The sequence below is a fragment of the Enhydra lutris genome, unplaced genomic scaffold (assembly GCF_002288905.1).
Source record: "Enhydra lutris kenyoni isolate GAN:26980312 unplaced genomic scaffold, ASM228890v2 scaffoldscaffold47, whole genome shotgun sequence".
Lineage (NCBI taxonomy): Eukaryota > Metazoa > Chordata > Mammalia > Carnivora > Mustelidae > Enhydra > Enhydra lutris.
The window spans coordinates 1907957-1927550 of record NW_019154131.1 but is presented as its reverse complement, the minus strand read 5'-3'; the positions used below and the strand labels follow the sequence as shown (position 1 = coordinate 1927550).

At 34.7% G+C, this 19594-nt stretch overlaps 1 protein-coding gene across 2 annotated transcripts in view; it reads right to left on the bottom strand.

Moving 5' to 3' along the window:
• LOC111156579 (ubiquitin like with PHD and ring finger domains 2) overlaps positions 1-19594 on the bottom strand; it is an 82421-nt gene that overhangs the window by 25557 nt on the left and 37270 nt on the right. Inside the window, exons 4-7 of one of the 2 annotated variants that reach the window (XM_022517566.1) lie at positions 19052-19270; positions 18754-18765; positions 5212-5321; positions 2129-2315 (exon numbers count right to left, since the gene is read on the bottom strand). In XM_022517566.1, coding sequence (XP_022373274.1) covers positions 2129-2315; positions 5212-5321; positions 18754-18765; positions 19052-19270 — 528 coding nt within the window. The remainder of the gene's footprint in view (positions 1-2128; positions 2316-5211; positions 5322-18753; positions 18766-19051; positions 19271-19594) is intronic. The other variant, XM_022517567.1, reaches the window with a different exon arrangement.

Here is a 19594-nt window from a genome sequence, read left to right as displayed (position 1 = left end):
CATATAGAAGAATGAAACTGACCATTTTCTTACAACATACACAAAAATAGACTCAAAATGGATGAAAGACTGAAATGTTAAACAGGAATCCATCAAAACCCTAGAGGAGAGGGATGCCTAGATGGCTTAGCCAGTTAAGCATCTGCCTTCAGCTCAGATCATGATCCTAGGACTCTGGAATCGAGTCCTGCATCGGGCTCCTTGCTCACTGGGTAGCCTAGTTCTCCCTCTGCCTGCCACTTTCCCACTTGTGCTCACTCTCTCTGGCAAATAAATAAATTACAATCTTAAAAAAACCCCCAAAATCCTAGAGAACATAGGCAGCAACCCCTATGACCTCAGTTGCGCTGCTTGCTAGACACATCTCCAAAGGCAAGGGAAACAAAAGCAAAAATGAACTACTGGGACTTCATCAAGATAAAAAGCTTTTGCACAGCAAGAGAAACAGTCGACAAAACCAAAAGACAACCAACAGAATGGGAGAAGATATCTGCAAATGTCTTATCAGATAAAAGGCGAGTATCCAAAATCTATAAAAAACTTATCAAACTCAATACCCAAAGAACAAATAATGCAGTCAAGAAATGGGCAGAAGATGGGAAAAGACATTTCTCCAAAGACATCCAAATGGCCAAAACACCTATGAAAAAATGCTCCACATCACCTGTTCTATCAGGGAAATACAAATCAAAACCACGATGAGATATTACCTCACACCAGTCAGACTGGCTAATGTTAACAAGTCAGGAAATGAGTTGAGATGTTGGCAAGGATGCAGAGAAAAGGGAACCCTCCTACACTGTTGGTGGGAATGCAAGCTGGTGCATCACTCTGGAAACAGTATGGAGGTTCCTTAAAGTTAAAAATAGAACTATCCTATGATCCAGCAATTGCACTACTAGGGATTTACCCCAAAGAAACAAAGTAGTGGTCTGAAGGGGCATGCACCCCAGTGTTTATAGCAACAATGTCCAAAATAGCCAATCTAGGAAAGAGCCAGATGTCCATCAACAGATGAATGGATAAAGATGTGGTATCTATATACAATTAAATACTACTCAGCCATTAAAAAAAAAAGAAAGAAAGAAAAGAAATCTTGCCATTTACAACAACGTGGATAGAACTGGAGGATACTATGCTAAGCAAAATAAGTTAATCAGAGAAGACAATTAACAGATGATTTCACTCATATGTGGAATTCAAGAAACAAAACAGAGGAACATATAGGGGAAGGGAGGAAAAAATAACAAGACAAAATCAGAGAGGGAGATAAACTGTAAGAGATTCTTAATCAAAGGAAACAAAATGAGTGCTGCTGGGGAGGGGATGGTTGGGGATTGGGTAACTGGGTGATGGACATTAAGGAGGGCACGAGATGTAAGGAGTACTGGGTATTATGTAAGACTGATGAATCACTGAACTCTACCTCTGAAACTAGTAATATACCATACATTAATTGAATTTAAATGAAAAAAATTTTTAAAGAATTTTTAAAAGAGCACAAAAAAATAAAAAAAAATAAATAATGGGGATAGAGGGGCCCACCCATAAAGGCTTTCCCAGGTAAAGTCATAGTTAAGTGAAAACCTGAAGAATAAATATCATCCTGAAAGTTAAGCAAAGACGAAAATGCTTCTAAGAGAAAATGTGTCCAGTGTAAAAGCCCAGAGGAGAGAAAGATGACGACTTACTTAAGGAGCTGAAAGATATTTAATCTGGCTAGGGTACAGAGTATTTGGGAAGATGAAAGAGAAAAATAAGAAATACACCTGGAGAAATCAATTAAATAGTATTGTGGAAGGCCCTCTAGGGCACTGTAGGGGGACATAAAGGGGTTAACGCAATCTGGTTTGTATTTTTGAAAGAACACAGACACCATATTAGAAGAAGGACTGCAAGGATTAAAAAATGGAGCTAGAGACCGGTTCCCAAACCATTATAATAACCAAATAAGGTTATCAGTAAATAACCAAATAAGGTTATCAGCAAGTAAACATTGGCTATAAAATTTTTAAGCACTTTAATACACATTCTATATCTTTAAAAATCTTCTTTTGGTGGTTCAAATACATATTGCACATTCAATTCTTAACATAGTAACAGTAACAAAAAACCTTGATAATCATACCAGTACTCCTCTTCAGGGACCTTATCCAAAGGTGGATTCAGGCAGTAAATATGATAGGCCATGTTACATTCATCACATAGAAGCTGCATGTTAGGTTCCTGTTTTCCACCACATATATGACAGGAGCAAGAACGACATTTCTTATTTGGATCTCCACCACAAATGTCACACTCAGGATCATTTTTCCCTATTAAGAATAAATTTATAACAAGCCCAGTGTTAGGATCATTTTTATATCTATGAATCTTATAAAGAAAAACACATGAAAATAGCATACAGCTTTTTTAATAGAAAAAAAATACAAAGAATAATCAAGTGTGGGACTTTATGAATAAAATGTCTAAGCTTCATTCTATACCATCAAAATAATAGGGATGAAGCCCATGCAGAGCAGCCATCTCTACCTGCAAGAGGATAATGTATACTCTTGCCTTTATTTTTTAATTTTTTTTTACTCTTGCCTTTAAAATTTGTGTTGACCAGACTGAGAGTTCCAGGGGCAATGCAGAGAACTCACCAGGGTACCTAAGGTATCTTCAGACTTCAAGGGAATACAACATTCTGTTGCACAAAGTTGTCTGGATCTAACTCCTTAATAAATGGAACTATTAAATACCATGTACTCTGTAGACCTAAATCTTTCCTTGAGTGGGCTAAACTAAATGGGGAGGGCTGATTTTAAGAGTTAGCAAGCCCGTTTTGGTTCCCATTCAAGCTATGCCCCCAAAATACTTTTTATCAGTAATAGAAATTAGTATTTCTAACTTAGTTGATTTTTATCTTATTTGTCAATTGGTTCAGAATTCTGGCATGTAAGAGGTGTAGCATTTATTGCCCCCCCCACCTATCTAAATCCAAACAGCTTTTGCCAAAGTGTTTCTTTGAAATTGTAAGATATACATATGTATACAAAAACCCTTAATGTTCATAATACAAAAATTAACTTAAATGTCAAAAGAGAAATGGTTGGAAAGATTTTATTAAAAATAGGTAAGTTTACAAGAACCATAATACAGATGTAATCAGGTATATGAAACACAAAGGGAAACTGCAGAATTTTATTTTTAAAACACAAAGATGAATTATGTAGATAGTGGAAGATGTCTAGAATGATATACAATGTTAGAATGATTACTTCCTGGAAGTCCTATATTTACATTTTTAAAATTATTATTTTGAAGGAGAGAGAATGAGAGAGAAGGAATGAGAGGGGGGAGGGTCGGAGGGAGAAGAAAACTTCCTGCTGAGCAGGAGCCCAATGTGGGACTGGATCCTGGGATTCCAGGATCATGACCTAAGATGAAGGCAGTCACCTAACCAACTGAGCCATACAGGCACCCCCTATATTAAAATTAATATTGTTCTGGATTTTGAATTTCTGACAAATGTACACAATACATTTGTGGAAAATTTACCATATCAGAACTGATCTAGCAATATGAGGGAAATGGGGAAACATACTGGAAAAATGAGAGAGGGGTAAGGGAAAAGGCACTAATTTCAGTACTGTCTGACTGGTCACAACCTATTCCTGCTAATGAATGGCAGATAAAATTCTGTTTCACTTTCACTAAGAGAGCTGTGACAATACGTAACTAATGGCTGTATAACAGACCTAAAAACATGCCTTTGACATGTTTAGATTTTTGGTATAGAGAGTGATGTGATCAAAGGCAATCCGGTTGTTGCTGTGAAATGATTTCTTTACATACAAGTTTAAAGCTGTAGCTATAAGGTGATTAGTATTCCGCAGAGGAGAGATATGGAGAATGAGAACAGAATACAGATGTACTAAGAGATAACAGAAAGATAAAAAATCCTCATCTATCTTGGACTTGTATTGTGTTTTACTGAGAATGACTAACTTCACATTAAATAGGTTTACTCAGGGGCACCTGGGTGGCTCAGTTGGTTAAGCATCTGACTCTTGATTTTAGCTCAGATCATGATCTCTGGGTTGTAAGATCAAGCCCTGCATCAGGCTCCACACTCAGCAGGGAGTCTGCTTAAGATTCTTTTTTCCTCCCCCCTCTGCCCCTGTCTGCGCACCCTCCTCGTGCCTCTAAAATAAAATAAATAAATCTTAAAAAAAAAAAAAAAAAAAAAAAGAAAGAAACAGCTTTATTCAAGTTACTTTTACTCCTAGGATATAACCACACCAGTAATCATACAGAGTATGCCTGAAGGCTATTAATTCAAATCTAGATATATCAGCATTGCAGTATCAAAGAATGAGAATGGCTTAGACTAGTAACATGAAAGTCTATTTACTGATCTGTTAAAGGTATTGTCTTGCTATTATCTTGCACAACTGCGGTAAGAAAAAATTAAGCAGAAGCCTTTAGTTGGGAGTATTTTTCTAAAACAATACTAGATATTGAGGCTCCTGGCTGGCTCACCAGGTAGAGCAGGCAACTTTTGTTCTCAGGGTTTTAAGTTTGAGTCCCATGTTGGCTGTAGAGATTACTTAAAAATAAAATCTTAAAAAAAAAAAAATACTAGATATTGACATGTAGCATAAAGTCAATAAACTACTTTCCCCAAAAAATCCAGAATGAAGAGAGTATGAGACAGTAATCTATTTGGAAAGATAGTGAGTGAGCCATGAATTAAAAGACCCCAAATCTACTCCTGCCTCTGTTATCAACTAGCTGTATATTAAGCAAATACAATATGTACAGTGAAATACGTACAATTCTCACAATTGTTTATACCTCATTTATTACCTCTCATAAACTCGTGGCTCAACTGGCATTGTCAGACTCTACTCATATAAAAATAAGTCTCATTATTAAAAATCAATCTGGGGTGGCCACAAAATTACTGAGTGGGTTATTTGGACAGAATCTATAGTCAAGAAAACAAAATGGCAATAAAATGCCAAGAAAAAATTTTTTTGAAAACAAATTTTGTCATTTGAGAAAAATCCATTAAATCCACTAAGCCAAAATGATCAAAATTGTTGTTTTGCAAATGTTTGTATGATCTACACTCTTATACTTTCTCCGAAGTTATTTCCTGGGTGGTTAAAATACCAATCTAGTACAACACATGTAGTCTAAACCCATAAGAAAAATCCATACTTAAAAACTTTCCATCTGCCAATGACAGGGGATGAGCTCCAGGTTTCTCGATCTTAAAGATTTCATTTACAAATCTTATCTGGCAGTCATTTAATTTTCCTTCAGAACCCCTGTTTAAAAAAAAGGAGAAAAGTTAACTTTTGCCACAAAAATCTAAACCATAAACAATTAAGAGTCATTTCAGAAACCCACTGACTTTACTGATTTAAAACTGGGATTCTAGCTATTCTAATCACCTTGAGCTATTGTTTCCAATGGCAGGAAAAGTCCAACAGTGATTAGTTACTATTCAAAGTAAAGTGTTAACTTTACTGCAATATTGGGAAAAAAAGTTAGACTTCACCTAGGTTATAAACACTAGGTCGAATGGTACTCTATGAATCAAAATATAAGATTTAAACATATTTCCAGTAAATACAGTATGTCTCTGGGTAAAAAGATGACTTATTAAAAAGAAAAGTCCTTCAGATTCTAAGCCATATTCTTCAAAGACACAATTTATACCTGTTTACACATGCTTCTTCAAAGTTTCCTATTATTATGGATTTACGTATAGACTTTTCCTTTTACTCTGTCAACATTGGTTTATATTTTGAAGCAATATTATTGGGCACATACAGATTTAGAATTCTTAAATTATCTTACGAAATGTCTCTATCTCTAGTAATGCATTCTATATCAAAAGTGTACTTTTTTTTGGTTAGAATTTGCTTGATGACTTTTTCCCACATTTTCACATGCAACACGTTTAAAACTTTTAATGTCAGATATTCATAAATGCAGAAAACTGCATAAATGTACAGTTTAATCAGTTATAAGGTATACATCCTCTAGTCACTGACCACGACAGGAGGTAGAACAGTTTACCTCAGAAGCCCTTGGCATGCTCCCTCCCAATCTCAATCTCTTTTATTCCCTTCCAAGAGCTGTATTTACCTTAATTTTCTTCAGTCTTATCACCTGTCTTCCTAAGCATATTATATAGTTTTGCCTGTGTTTTAAAGACTCTAATCCATCAATTCCCACATTTGTTGTAGACCTTTCTTTAAAATTTGTTGAAGAACCACCACCATTTGTCCTATAGAGTTGCCCAGTATCTTGATTCTGGTATCTGCATTCCCAAAGTATAGTTTAAATAGGTTTTTTCTGTTATTTGCATTTCCAGTAGTTGGTAGCTGGATCCAGAGTAGAGGTCAAAAACCCTGTTCTGCTGCCTGCTTTGTAAATAAAGTTTCACTGGAATACAGCTACATCTACTCACTTACACATTCTCTATGGTTGGTTTTGTGCTACAGTGGCAGAGTTGAGCAGCTGTGATGGTGGAGACCATTTGGCTGTTAAGGGCTGGCCCTTTACACACACACACACACACACACACACACGCACACAAAAAGTCAATCCTTTAGAAAGGCTTAATCAAACCCAGGTTCATGTTTTGGTAAAACTATTTATAGGTCTATTCTCTTAGGAAGCACCCAGTTTATTTAGTTTTCTTTTCCTATAATGATAGCAGCTGTTGATACTCAATGCTAAGATTAATTCACTGGGGTTTAGAAAATGTTGATATTCCAGTTCTAGCATTCTTTTCTAATTTATTTGCTAGACTTCAATAGAAAGAAACCTAACCTCATCAATTATTTGGTGACTCAGTAATACATTGTGTAAAAAATATGGATTAATTATTTTCTTTGGCAACTTTAAGAAATAGTTCCCTAATGTCCTATATAGGTGACCAATGAGTTTCTGTATTACTACGAATTCACATACATATTTGAAGTGTTTCAATCCATTTTAACTATTTTCCTTGTTGATATTCAAACTGTCTATCTTTGGCCAATAGGAACTTCCAGTTGACTCCCAAATTTTTCTGATGAGAAATCAGCTGTCTTTGTGGCTTTCCTTGTCATCCCTAAGGCAAGATGTTTCAAGTTCATCTTGCACATTTTCTGTCTCTAGTCTGGGGTCTTATCTATAAGGAAGCCCAATTTCTTTTGGGTAGAAATACTTCAAAGCCATACTTCAGGCACTAGAAAAGCTTACTGCAACAAGACTGATCACTGTTTCAAGGCTTCTTCAGTGGACAGAGCTACAAAATTTAAGCATACACATGAACACACATACAAAATACTTCCTAAGTTCACACAAATGCTTTGCTCAAAGTCAGAACTAAAGGGTAAATTTACTTTTTAAAAAACAATTACGTGTCTGTTTCTCCTTCTTCCCTAATCAGAAAATACTAATTATCAAAGATACCAGGGATGTCTAAATTAGAGTGTTACATATATACTGCTTTGCTGTATCCCACAGTACACACAAGACATTCTTACTAGTTTTCATCATGATTACTGAAAACAGTTTTAAATTCTTTTGTGTTATTTCCACCCACATCCTACAGTTAGATCTATGATGTCAGATCATAATAATCATTACATGCTATACTTTCTTCTTTGTACCTACTTTAGTCCTAACTTCTAAATGTAAAAATATTTTAAGATTTTTTTTACTTGTGTGTGTGAGAGAGAGAGTGAGCATGCACAAGCGGGCAAGTGGCAGGCAGATGGAGAAGCAGGCTACCCATTGAGCAAGGAGCCTGATGTGGGACTCGATTCCAGGACCCTGGGATCATGACCTGAGCCAAAGGCAGACGGTACTGAGCCACCCAGCTGTCCCTAAACATAAAAATATTTTTAATGTTTATCACTGTACTTTATGTCAAATTTTCTTCAGTCACCTTGATGGCCTGAAGCTAGTTCTCTAGAACATTTCCCAGGAAGTATTCATGAGAATAGCTACCCTAGTTCTTCCAAAGTAATGGCAGTTTGTCTCCAGCCTTTATTCTGAAGGCCATTTTGGCTAGACATAAAACCCTTGGTTCATCTTTTCTTGACTCATGAATGTCTTTCTGGGATACTTTCCTTAAAAGGAATGAGGATAACATCCTTACATTTTTTTCTCCTTTTTCTTCTAATTTAGTATGTAATTTGACATCAATGCCTTTTAAAAAGAAAAAAATTAAATGTACTGAATCCCTGGAGGGCATAATTTCACTTAGCTTTATTAGTTCACAGTTATAGAGGTCCATAGAATTCATTTATTTTAATTATTTTTTGGAGATGCATTCACTACTACAGAAACTAAAATCTAATCTGACAAAAAGCAAATGAGTAGTTGTCTGGGGCCAAGGCTGAGGGTAGTGGAGATATCTAAGGGACCCCAAAAGAACTTTTTGGGGTGATGAAAATGTTCTAGATCTTGATTACAGTGGTGGCATGGGTGTATGTACTTACCAATATTCACTTAAAATATATAGTATTTATATTATATATATATTATACATTATATATTGTATTATATATTATACAATATATATTATACATTATATATACATTATACATTATTACATTATATACAATATATTATATATACATTATATACATATTATATATTATACAATATATTATACATATATTATACATTATATATATATACATTATATATATAGAAATATATACAATATTGTTGTATGTAAATTACGCCTCCAAATTATTTTAAAAAGGTACTATGGAAGCTTATGTTCTTAAATCTCCTGGCTCTATTCTCTTTCCCTATTTTTAACTGAATCTTTTTTATTTTTGTCTTTATTGTCCCTATCCTACTCAGTGTGGACTGAATTCCCAGTAGTTTTTCTCAGTGGGGCTTTGTCCTGGAATGGTTTTAGCTAGATAATTTTAAGAGCTTGCTGGCTGCTAATGCCTTCAAAATTTTATTGCAAATTGCTTGTACTCATCTAAACTGGTGTGCATACCCCTTCTAGCTTCAGTTGCTGCCTTAGTCCTCTTGTCACATTAACAAATCACATTAAAACTAGCAGCTTAAGACAAAAATTACCTCACAGTTTCTGCGAATCAGGATTTGGGAAGCAGCATAGCTGGGTAGTTCTGGCTCAAGATCTTGCACAAAGTTTCAGTTAAGCTGTTGACCAGAGCTGTAGTCTCATCTAAAGGCTCAACTAGGGCAAGACCACCAGGATGTATGAAATCCTCATAAAACAGCAGCTGGCTTCCCCCAAAGGAAGTTATCGGAGAGAGCCCAAAATGGAAGCTTCACTGTTTTTATAACCAAATCCTGGAAGTAGTAAACCATCACTTCTGTCATATCCTATTGGTCACAAGAGTAACCCTAAGTAAAATATGGGAGGGAAAATGCAAGGTGTGAATACGAGGAAGCAGGAAATACTGGGGATCATTTTGAGAAATGGCCATCATACCTGCTTTTCTCAAAACAGCTTGCTAAGTTAGTTTATTGTTTCAGAGTTCTTGGGTCCATCATATATCCTACAGTTACCCCTTCCTACCTCTTGCACAGCTACCAGTAACACACTGGTCTTGTAGCTTTTAAGTTATTTATCCCACTAGCTTTTTTCTTTTTTTTTTTTAGGGGATACCACAACACCCTGAATGGTTATACAAGTTGCCCATGAATTCTGGATTAGATATTTTAGTTGTTCTATATGTATAAGAATATCTAGGGAGATTAAAAATCTACACTGTTATCATCTACCTGGAATCCCATCCATCTTTGTAATGTCAACTTGTGTGACTTCATATTTAAGGAATCTTTCTTATAAGCAGAATATGGATTTTTTGTTTTAATCCTGTTCATCTTTAACTCTAATATCTAGCTCATATTTAGTTAATATAAATGGCTGAAATATTTGGGTTTGTTTCTATCATTTTATTGTTTTCCATTTTATCTACCTTTTTGTTTTTTATTCTTGATTGCCTTCTGATTCATTCTAATAATTATTTCATTTCACCTATTAATATTCTAATGTTTTAATATTTTATCATTAAAATTCTATTTAGCTACATTACAATTATACGTATTAAATCATATACTTAATAATTCTATGAAAATAGTTTAATTCAGTGGTTCTTAGAGAATATACCATGTAATAATACCATGTAAATAAACCCAAGAAATCAATCTTAAGTTTTACTTCACTACTTCCTTGATCATGTCAGAATTTCACAGCTTCCTTTATCAACCCCCATTTTTTACACTGTTGTCATCCATTTTATTCTACACATAAACTTCACTAGTGAATAGTCTGTTTGTACTATATTTGTACTAATAGTTATCCTTCCTCAGTTCTTTAATTCCTTTCTGTTTTTCCTTGTTTCTGCAATTACCTTCCCTGTGCTTAAAGAATTCTTTAGTATTAATAGTCTACTGGTACTGAATTCTTGGGTTTGGTTTGATAACATCACTATCTTGGCTTCATTTTTTTGTAAACTATTTTCACTTCTAAGTTGAGAATTTTTTTAGCAGTGTTTTCAGATGCTGTTCCATTGTGTTCTAGAGCTTTTATTATTTCTGATGAAAACTCAGCTCATATTCCTTCTGTTTTTACCTTTAAATTTCACCAGCACCGCTGTGCTTTCTTTATATTTATCCTGCTTAGTGTTCACAGGTCTTTAACTTGGGCTTGGATCTTCTCACTTTTGAAAATTCTAGAGATTATATTTTCAAATATCGTTTTCACCTTTCTCTTTTTCAGGAACTACAAGTAGATGTAATGCATACCTTTTACCAGGTCCCCTATGTCCAAAAGTCTTTTCTGTATTGTTTCTCCTATTTTTTTTCCATGTTTCAATTTATCCAAATTCTTCACTGACTTGCCTTTGAGTTCATTACTCCTATCTTCTGCTATTAAGTCAATCTAATGAAGTCTTAGTTTCAGATTCTGTATTTTTCAGTTCTAGAGTGATTTCACAGATTCAATGTGATTATAGATTCCAATTCTCAGTTGAAATTCTCCATCTTCTCATTTTCTTGAGCATTTAAATCATAATTACTCTAAAATCCCTGAGAACTTGAATTATCAGGACCAGTGTTTTTTTAATAGGTTTTATTTATTTGAGAGAGAGCAAGCGAGCATGTGGGAGCACACAAGTGGGCAGAGAGAAAAGGAGAGCTGAGCAGAGAGCCTGTTGTGGGCCACGATTCCAGGACCCTGGAATCATGACCTGAGCAGAATGCCGAAGCTTAACCAACTGAGCCACCCAGGTGTCTCAAAGATCAGCTTCATTTTTATTGCTGGTTTTTCATTACGTGGCCCTGTCTTTTTGTAGTGTTTTTGGCTTCATGGCAGGATAAATATAAAGAAAACACAGTGGCTTATTGCAATAATGTTGCTGAAAACTAAAGATAAAAACAGAGGGATTATAAGCTGAGTTTTCATCAGATACAGCATAAGCAAGAATACAGAACAGCATCTGAAAACACAGATGAAAAAATTCTCAATTTAGAAATACATTTCTAATGAAAAACAGGTTACAAAAAGTGAAGCCAAGATAAAGATGTTATCAAACCAAACCTAAGAATTCAATAGTATAAATATAAAACATTAGAGGAGGCTTCAGATATTTCTAAACCATAAGGAGGGAGTAATCTTCCTTCTGCTGGGAGATACTCTGGTGTTTTAACATTTTATTCAGCAACTATGCCAAGGCAAGTCTTGTTTATAGTCTTAGTTAAAATTTAGGCTACACACTTGTCTTAGCCATCCACTAAGAGCCTTTTGTATACTCTGTGGGACCATTCCACTAGTGATCCCAAAAATCCATGTTTGTCTCCTAAAACTGCTGAAAATTCCACCATGTTGTTTACTTACATTTTTAGCCTCCTGCCCAGCGAAACTTCAGTATTTAGCAAAAGTTGTGTCAGGAAAACAGGCCATCCCCATTATCTGCCTAAAGCTCTGATTTCTGTCTCCAACATGCCCCCAACTGCTTTCCATTAGATATGCTCTGCATCTGTAATTAGCAAAGCTCCCAGGGCAAAAGCAACTACAAATACCAACTGTCTTCTAAAGTTCTTCCCATTCCAGAGTCCTAAGCCCTGGTGGTTCTCGTTGCCTCTCTGTTGCCTTCAGATGATAATGGTATTTGATCTGGATCTTCTAGTTGTTTTAGGTAAAAATGCTAATTATTGCTAGCTAGTCCATCCTACCTGGAAACAGAAACCTTCCATGTATTTCAAATAGATGCTTCAATAAATATCACAAAAACAGTTTCAAAACGAGAATCACGTTTTCACTCTTTTATCATTTTAGTTGAAGGCTTACCATACCCATTTCTTCTGTACAAAGTTGATGAAGCATAAATAATACCAAAAAACATGAAAATTCCATCAATACTACATTTCATTTTAATCTAATAAACCAACAAATGTAAAATACAGTATTTTATATTCTACCAAAAAAGAAATTGGCCTGCAATGGAGTAGTCTAAGAACCACCCCCAAAGTTGGTACTCTAGATGGAAACCAACCAACTCTAAGACACACTATTTTATGAAATTATAAGAAAGAAAAAAGTCTGAGATGAGATCTAAGAAGGACCTTCAAGTAAAGCTAGGATACCAAACAGTTCTTCTCACAGTTTAAGATAAATGGTAAATAAACCACCTTGCAGGTAGAGACAGAAAATAAACAGGATTATTTCGATGATATCACTGAGTAAAAGGAGAAAAAGTATCCCAAGAACTGAACCACAAAAGGTATGAGTCATGCTGTTTTGCAGATACAAATTCTTACTACCTGTGTGGTCTAAAGCTCAGAGAATGTTAAGTTAGATGGTACTCCAAGGTGCCTAGCAGAAGCAAACTCAAATCTCTGAAAAGAACCCAACTGTGTTCTAATAGAAATTTTAAGATACATTTTGAGATGTTAAAAACAAAACAAAACAAAAACTGTTGATCTCAGATTCTGTGAAATACTCTATTAACTGAATATGCATTATAACTTGTACCTAGAACAGGGCCTGGCACACAGCAGCCACCAAAAGGGCATTAATGTTTCAGTAGTATGACAGGCAGAATAAATAAGTGCCAAAGATCTCAAGATCCTAAGTGCGGGAACATGTGAATATTACGTTACATGGCAAAAGGGACTTTGTAGACAGGATTAAGTAATGACCCTGAAATAGGATTATGCAGGTAGGCCCAAGTTAATTACAGGGAAACTTAAAAGTAGGAGAGTCAGAAATGTAATGTTAAAAAGGGAGGAAGTGGGCAATGGGCCAAGGAATTGGGGTGTAGGGCCTCTAAAATCTGAAAAAGACAAGGAAACAGAATTCTCTTTCAGAGTCCCCAAAAAGTAACACATCTTTGCTGACATTTTTAGCCCAATGAAATCCATACAAGACTTCTGACTTACAGAACTTGTAAAACGGTGAGTTATACTATTTAAGCCACCAAGTTTGTGGTAATTTTTTGCAGCAAGAATAGGAAAACTACCACAAGTAGGCCAAGAAAGACAAAGGTCAGATGAAAATCAATATTACAAAGAAAAATAAGAGTAAGGAAAGAATTCAAGGAATCTATGCCTGGCATGTGCATATACAATTTTATACAACACAATCAAGAAAGATGTCTTCTGAAGTGAAGTCTGAACAAACACCTGTGACAAGAGACAGAGCAAGTATCTGTGCGGAGCAGAACAGGCAAAGGGAACACCAAGTGCAAAGGTTCTGAAGCAGTAACATGTTTACATATATGATTAAGCACCGCAAGGAGACCCATATGGTTAAAATATAGTGAGTTTTGATTTATAACTTGAAAATGGACTCCAAAGTTGTACTGTGTAAGAATGTTAAAAATATCACTAAAGAGACTTGATGATAAAAGAGTATGGATAAAATTTAGTAAATAAAGCCCTTAAAAAATGGCACTGAAAATAAAGTCACCCATAGTTTAGTTTTAGCTTTAGATAAATTATTTTGTTATAGAATTCAAATTCCACTCATAAATACCTACACTAATATAACTTCATGTGGTATTAAATACAATATGCATAACAGTAACTGAACAAAATATTATAAAAAACAGATTTAAACTACACAAACTTTTGTTCTGAATTTTCTTCAATGCTAAAACAGAAACAGAAAATGACACTAAAAATAGAATTTGATCACTAGAAGTTTAAGCATATTCACTTTTTGGTACTCAGAAATTTAAATAGATGGACACCTGGGTGGCTCAGTTGGTTAAGCATCTGCCTTCGGCTCAGGTCATGATCCCAGGGTCCTGGGATTGAGTCCCAAATCAGGCTCCCTGCTGAGTAAGAAGCCCACTTCTCCCTCTGCCTGCTGCTCCCCCTGCTTGTGCTCCTGCCCTCTCTGACAAACAGATGAAATCTTAAAAACAAAACAAAACAACAATAAAAACAGAAACAAGCATGGACTTTAATTCCAAGTTCCCTTGTCAAATATCCAAGATAGATTAAAAATGATGTCCTGTATTTCTCCTTTTGTACCTTCAATATAATAATATAGAGTGTATCAAAGCTGTAGGCTTATTATCTGCAAAAGCTTAATAAAATTCATAAGCCTCTGGTGGGACAGATTAAAAAGTCACAAACTAAACTCAGGAATAAAAAAGGGAACATCACAATAAAGACTGCACATTAAAAAATGACATTAAACTTGTGACAATAAATAAAATTTAGGTAAAATCAAGTTCCTAAAAAAAAAAAATTTTAGGGGTGCCTGGGTAGCTCAGTAGTTAAGCATCTGCCTTCAACTCAGGTCATGATCCTAGGGTCCTGGGATCGAGCCCTGCATCAGGTTCCCCGCTCAGTGGAAAGCCTGCTTCTCTCTTCCACTCCCTCTGTTTGTGTTCCCTCTCTCACTGTGTCTCCTTCTAGCAAATAAATAAATAAAATTAAAAAAAAATTTTTAATTCAAGAAATAGAAAATCAGAGTCTCCCCATCATTACAGAAATTGAGCCAATCATAAAAATCCTTCCACAAAGAAAGCTCAGCTCCAGAGGGCTTTACTGAGAAGTTCTACCAAACAGTCAAGAAAAGAACACAAAACTTCACAATAAGACAAATATTATTCTGATTATTTTATAAAACTGAATAATTTGTGAAGGATAGCTAGACAGGAAAATTAACTTGCAAATTTTACTCAGTGACACAAATGCAAAAATTCCACACAAAATATTGTCAATGCAAATCCAGGACAGCATTTATCCACAAAATGCTTATGACAAATACTGTAGTAGTTGGTGGAATTTTGAAAAGTTTTTCTTAGAGATAAGGGAGAAAAGAGATGTCTGTTATCATCACATCCTTTCAATAATGTACTAAAGGGCAGCTGGTGAATAAAAAAGATTAAAAGACAAAAATGTCATAATTCAGAGATAATTATAATCATAAAAATTCCCCCCAAAATCTATGTGTTCATTAAAACTAGGAAATTCAGTAAAGCTACTAGATCCAAGATTAAAGGTTACTTATATACCAGTGACTGCCCGCCCCGCCCCCCCGGCAAAAGCATTTATAGGAATAGTAAGTAGTACCTAAAGTTAAATAAGGATAAGATCAGATGTCTGGAGAGTCCTGAATAGGTTCTACCATATAACTGCCATCACTGATTTATTTTGAACCTATAAAAACATGTTATATGGTTCAACCTAATAGGAGAAAAACACATTAAAGACCTAAACAAATGGAGAAAAAGCACATTCCTGGATTAGAGTCAACACAATATGTATTAAATTCCCAATGGTTTTTAGGTTTAAATTACCAACATGACTTGGAAAACTCAAATGAAAGCACAAAGACCTAAGAAAACAGAGAACTACTGAAGAGCAAGGTAGAAAGCCCTGCTCTGTCGTATCATCAAAATGTGGAACTGACAGGATACACAAAAATAGACCAATGGTACAGAATGGAAATCAGATGGATCCATCAAATTACATACTTGATATGAGGTGATACTGAAGACCAGTGAGGGGAAAAATGGGCTTTTTAATAAGCAATGCCAGGAAAAATCATTATCTATATATATCAAGGTAAGTCAAACCCTTATCTCAAAACCTACATCGAATGGATTAAAGACCTACCAAAGAAAGGCAAAACCACAAAGCTTTTTAAATAATATCTTAACTCATTTTGGGTAGGAAAAGTTTCTCTCCTGCCCACTCCATGTTCTACTGAGCTATAACAGACATACACTGTAAGTTTAAGGTATACAACCTAATGATTTGATAGATGTATATACAGACAAATGTTTACCACAAAAAGTTAGCTTCCATCACCTCAGATAGTTATAATTTCTTTTTGTGACTATAACTTTTAAGAGCTTCAAAATATAAGAAAACTATAAAAGTGAAAATATTTACCCTTTACATAACTGAAATGGTCAAGTCTTCATAATTAGAACTCCTTAAAAAATCAGTAATACAGACTAACCACAAAACATTAATGTTTGGAACAGGGTCGTCACAAAAGGTATCTAAATTGACAAACATAAGGTTATCAATCTCATTAGTCAAGGAAATGCAATCAAAACCATAATGATATACTATTTTATTATATACCCCTCCGATTAGCAAAAATTCAAGTGTGACAAAATTAACTGTGAATGAGAATGCAGAGCAATGGGACCTCTAATACTGCTGTAGAAGTGCAATCTGATACAGCTACTTAAATATTTGGTCCTATCTATACAAGTCAAGATATACAGGTTCTCGAACCCCAAAATTCTACTTTTGGGCAAGATGCACCCTACAAAAACTAATGCACATAAGCAATAGAACATGGGTATGATGTCACGACAGCATAGTCTGTAAAAGCCCAAAACTGTCAATAGCAGAATACATTTAGACTTTCGTTTCGATTATTTATCCACTATTTCCAGTAAAGAAAAAAAAGATTTCTAACCATGGAAAAAAAAATCCTATCCATACCACATGCCACACTGACTCCTTTTTAAGCTTTTAACGTTCCTAACACATCTAGTAAAAACTTAAATGACACAGAATATAGTATTTTACAGGACAGTGTGTTTTACTGTTGGGATATCTATCACATGTTTTCTCTAGTGAGTCATTATCTGCCTATCTATAATTTCCACTCAATCTTAGTTCTAAGTCCCTAAAGCCAGGATGCTCCACTCTAACTATACTTCAGAATCCCTCAGGAAAATCTTTTAAATAGGAAGCTTATTTTTCTTTTTTTTAAACTCTGTGAGTACTTTTATCTCCTCCTATTGTATACACATGCTGTTTTGTACTTCTTACACTCAAGTATGTTATAAGATTCCCTATCTAACCCATTTATGTACAGGCCTTTTCCTTTTCTTCATGATTTGTACCCTTATACAAATCTGAATTTGTTCAGAAGTCTGAGTTACATCCTTACCTGTCAAGAGAATCACACTAGTGTTTGTAGAAAGTTCTGAAACTGTTTTCTAAAATATAAGCTATTTTCAGCACCCTACAACATTCTTTTTATCTTAGGAGTTAGCGAACTTTTTCCATGAAGGGCCAGAGAGTAAAGAGTTTAGGTACGCAAGCCAGGTGGTCTCAGCTGCATCACTGAACAATGCTGAATACAAAAACAGCCATAGATAATGTGTAAATGGAGGGCATTATTATGTTCCAGTTAAGTATTTTCATAAAATCAGGCAACCAGTAGGCTGTTATTTACTGACCCCTTTCTTTGTATTATTAATTGTAAGCAGATGCTTAATCTCAGATTTGGTATAATACATCCATTATATTTAACATATACTCCATATTATATATCTATACAACATATATATATATATATGTTGTATAGATACATATATATATGTGTGTGTGTATATATATGTATATATATATATATATATATATATATATATATATATATATATATATATGTTACATACAATAATCCTGTTAAACAGAACTTGATAAGAATCTTGGTGTGGCTGCTTCCTACAAACACACACACATACACAACTGCCAGGGACATTCTAGAATCCCCAATGCTCAACAGAAATGTATAAAAATTCATTCTTAAAAAAAAAAGCAAAGCATAAAATACATATATGAGATTTTTAGTTAAATACTATAAAAACTAGAGTTTAACAGACTTAAAAAAAAATAAATTAGTTACTGTTCATCCAATAAATTCTACTCAAAAGAATCGGACACAGAAAGATGATGACAATATTTTCCTATGTGTAAGAAAGTAGCTGTTAAACAATGCATGGTACTTTATCACTTGAGTGAAACACCAGATTATTTTTTTAAAATTTTATTTATTTGCAGAGAGAGAGAGCGAGCGCATGTGTGCACACACATGCACAAGCAGGGGGAGTGGCAGGCAGACAGAGAAGCAGTCTCCCTGCTGAGCAAGGAGCCTGATGCGAGACTGCATCCCTGGACCCTGGGATCATGACCTGAGCCCAAGGCAGACACTCAAGTGACTTAGCCACCCAGGCACCCCAACACCAAATTATTTCTTAAAGAATTAATGATAGAAATAGTGGAGTAATTTGGAATTTTGGGCGACATTTTATATTTCGAATTCTCTTTATTAAGCTTGTTAAATTCTGTAAAATGAAGAAAATTACTATAAAGAAAAATTTCAGCTAGTCTTACTAAGTACAGCAGATAGGTGGTCAGGCTGATATTCACTGCTATTATATCAACATAAATCCTCATAACAACCACAGCTATTGACATGCTTTTGTATATTACCTGTTAAGAATCCTGTGAGGTAAGCAAGGATTTCTTGAATAAAACATTCAGTTATTTCCAAGATGCTTTCAAATAATATCTCCACAGCCTTAAAGCAGTGATGGACATTTAACGGCCATCCTTAATAAAAAAAAAATCTCAAGAATTTATATTAAAAAGTTCTCCTTTAGTACGTAAATTTCTAACTTTCACAGATACCTTTTTTTTTTAAACTAAGGAACATGTGTGTAATACCTAAAAATTACATCCTTGATTACTTCAGTAGCTAAAGGGCATCAGTGTAAGTAAGTAATCTTACCCTAAGATAATATTCACACGAAGTTCTTTTTTGGTCCTTGAGATTGTCTTCAGTGCGGTAATTTCTGCATCAAACCAAAATCCTCTATTACCAGGATTTTCTACAGAGTAATTAACCATTACCACATCACCAACATTTAGTTCATTCCACTTCAAATTGGTTCTAGCTCGTGGTCGAAGATCCTTGACATTTATTTCTACTGTACCACTTTCTGGATATCTGAGGAGAGAAAAAGAGGAGAATCACAAAATGCTGCTTATGATTACTATCAAAGACTAAAGTATATTCAACACATATAAAAAACCCAATCACTCTTAATTCCACTTAAATGGTATTTTTTTCATGATTGTAACTGCCAGAATAAATAGTTTTTGGTAACATTTTAGTAAGACATTCTTTGCCAGCTTAAGGGGTAGGAGTAGGTTAAAATACAAGCTCTTCTTGCTCCACATTTTCTTAACCTAAGCTTAAAGATTACTTTAATAGGACCACATGACCTGTTCTTGAAGAGTTCACTGAGATCTGCTATGTGCTTTATACACA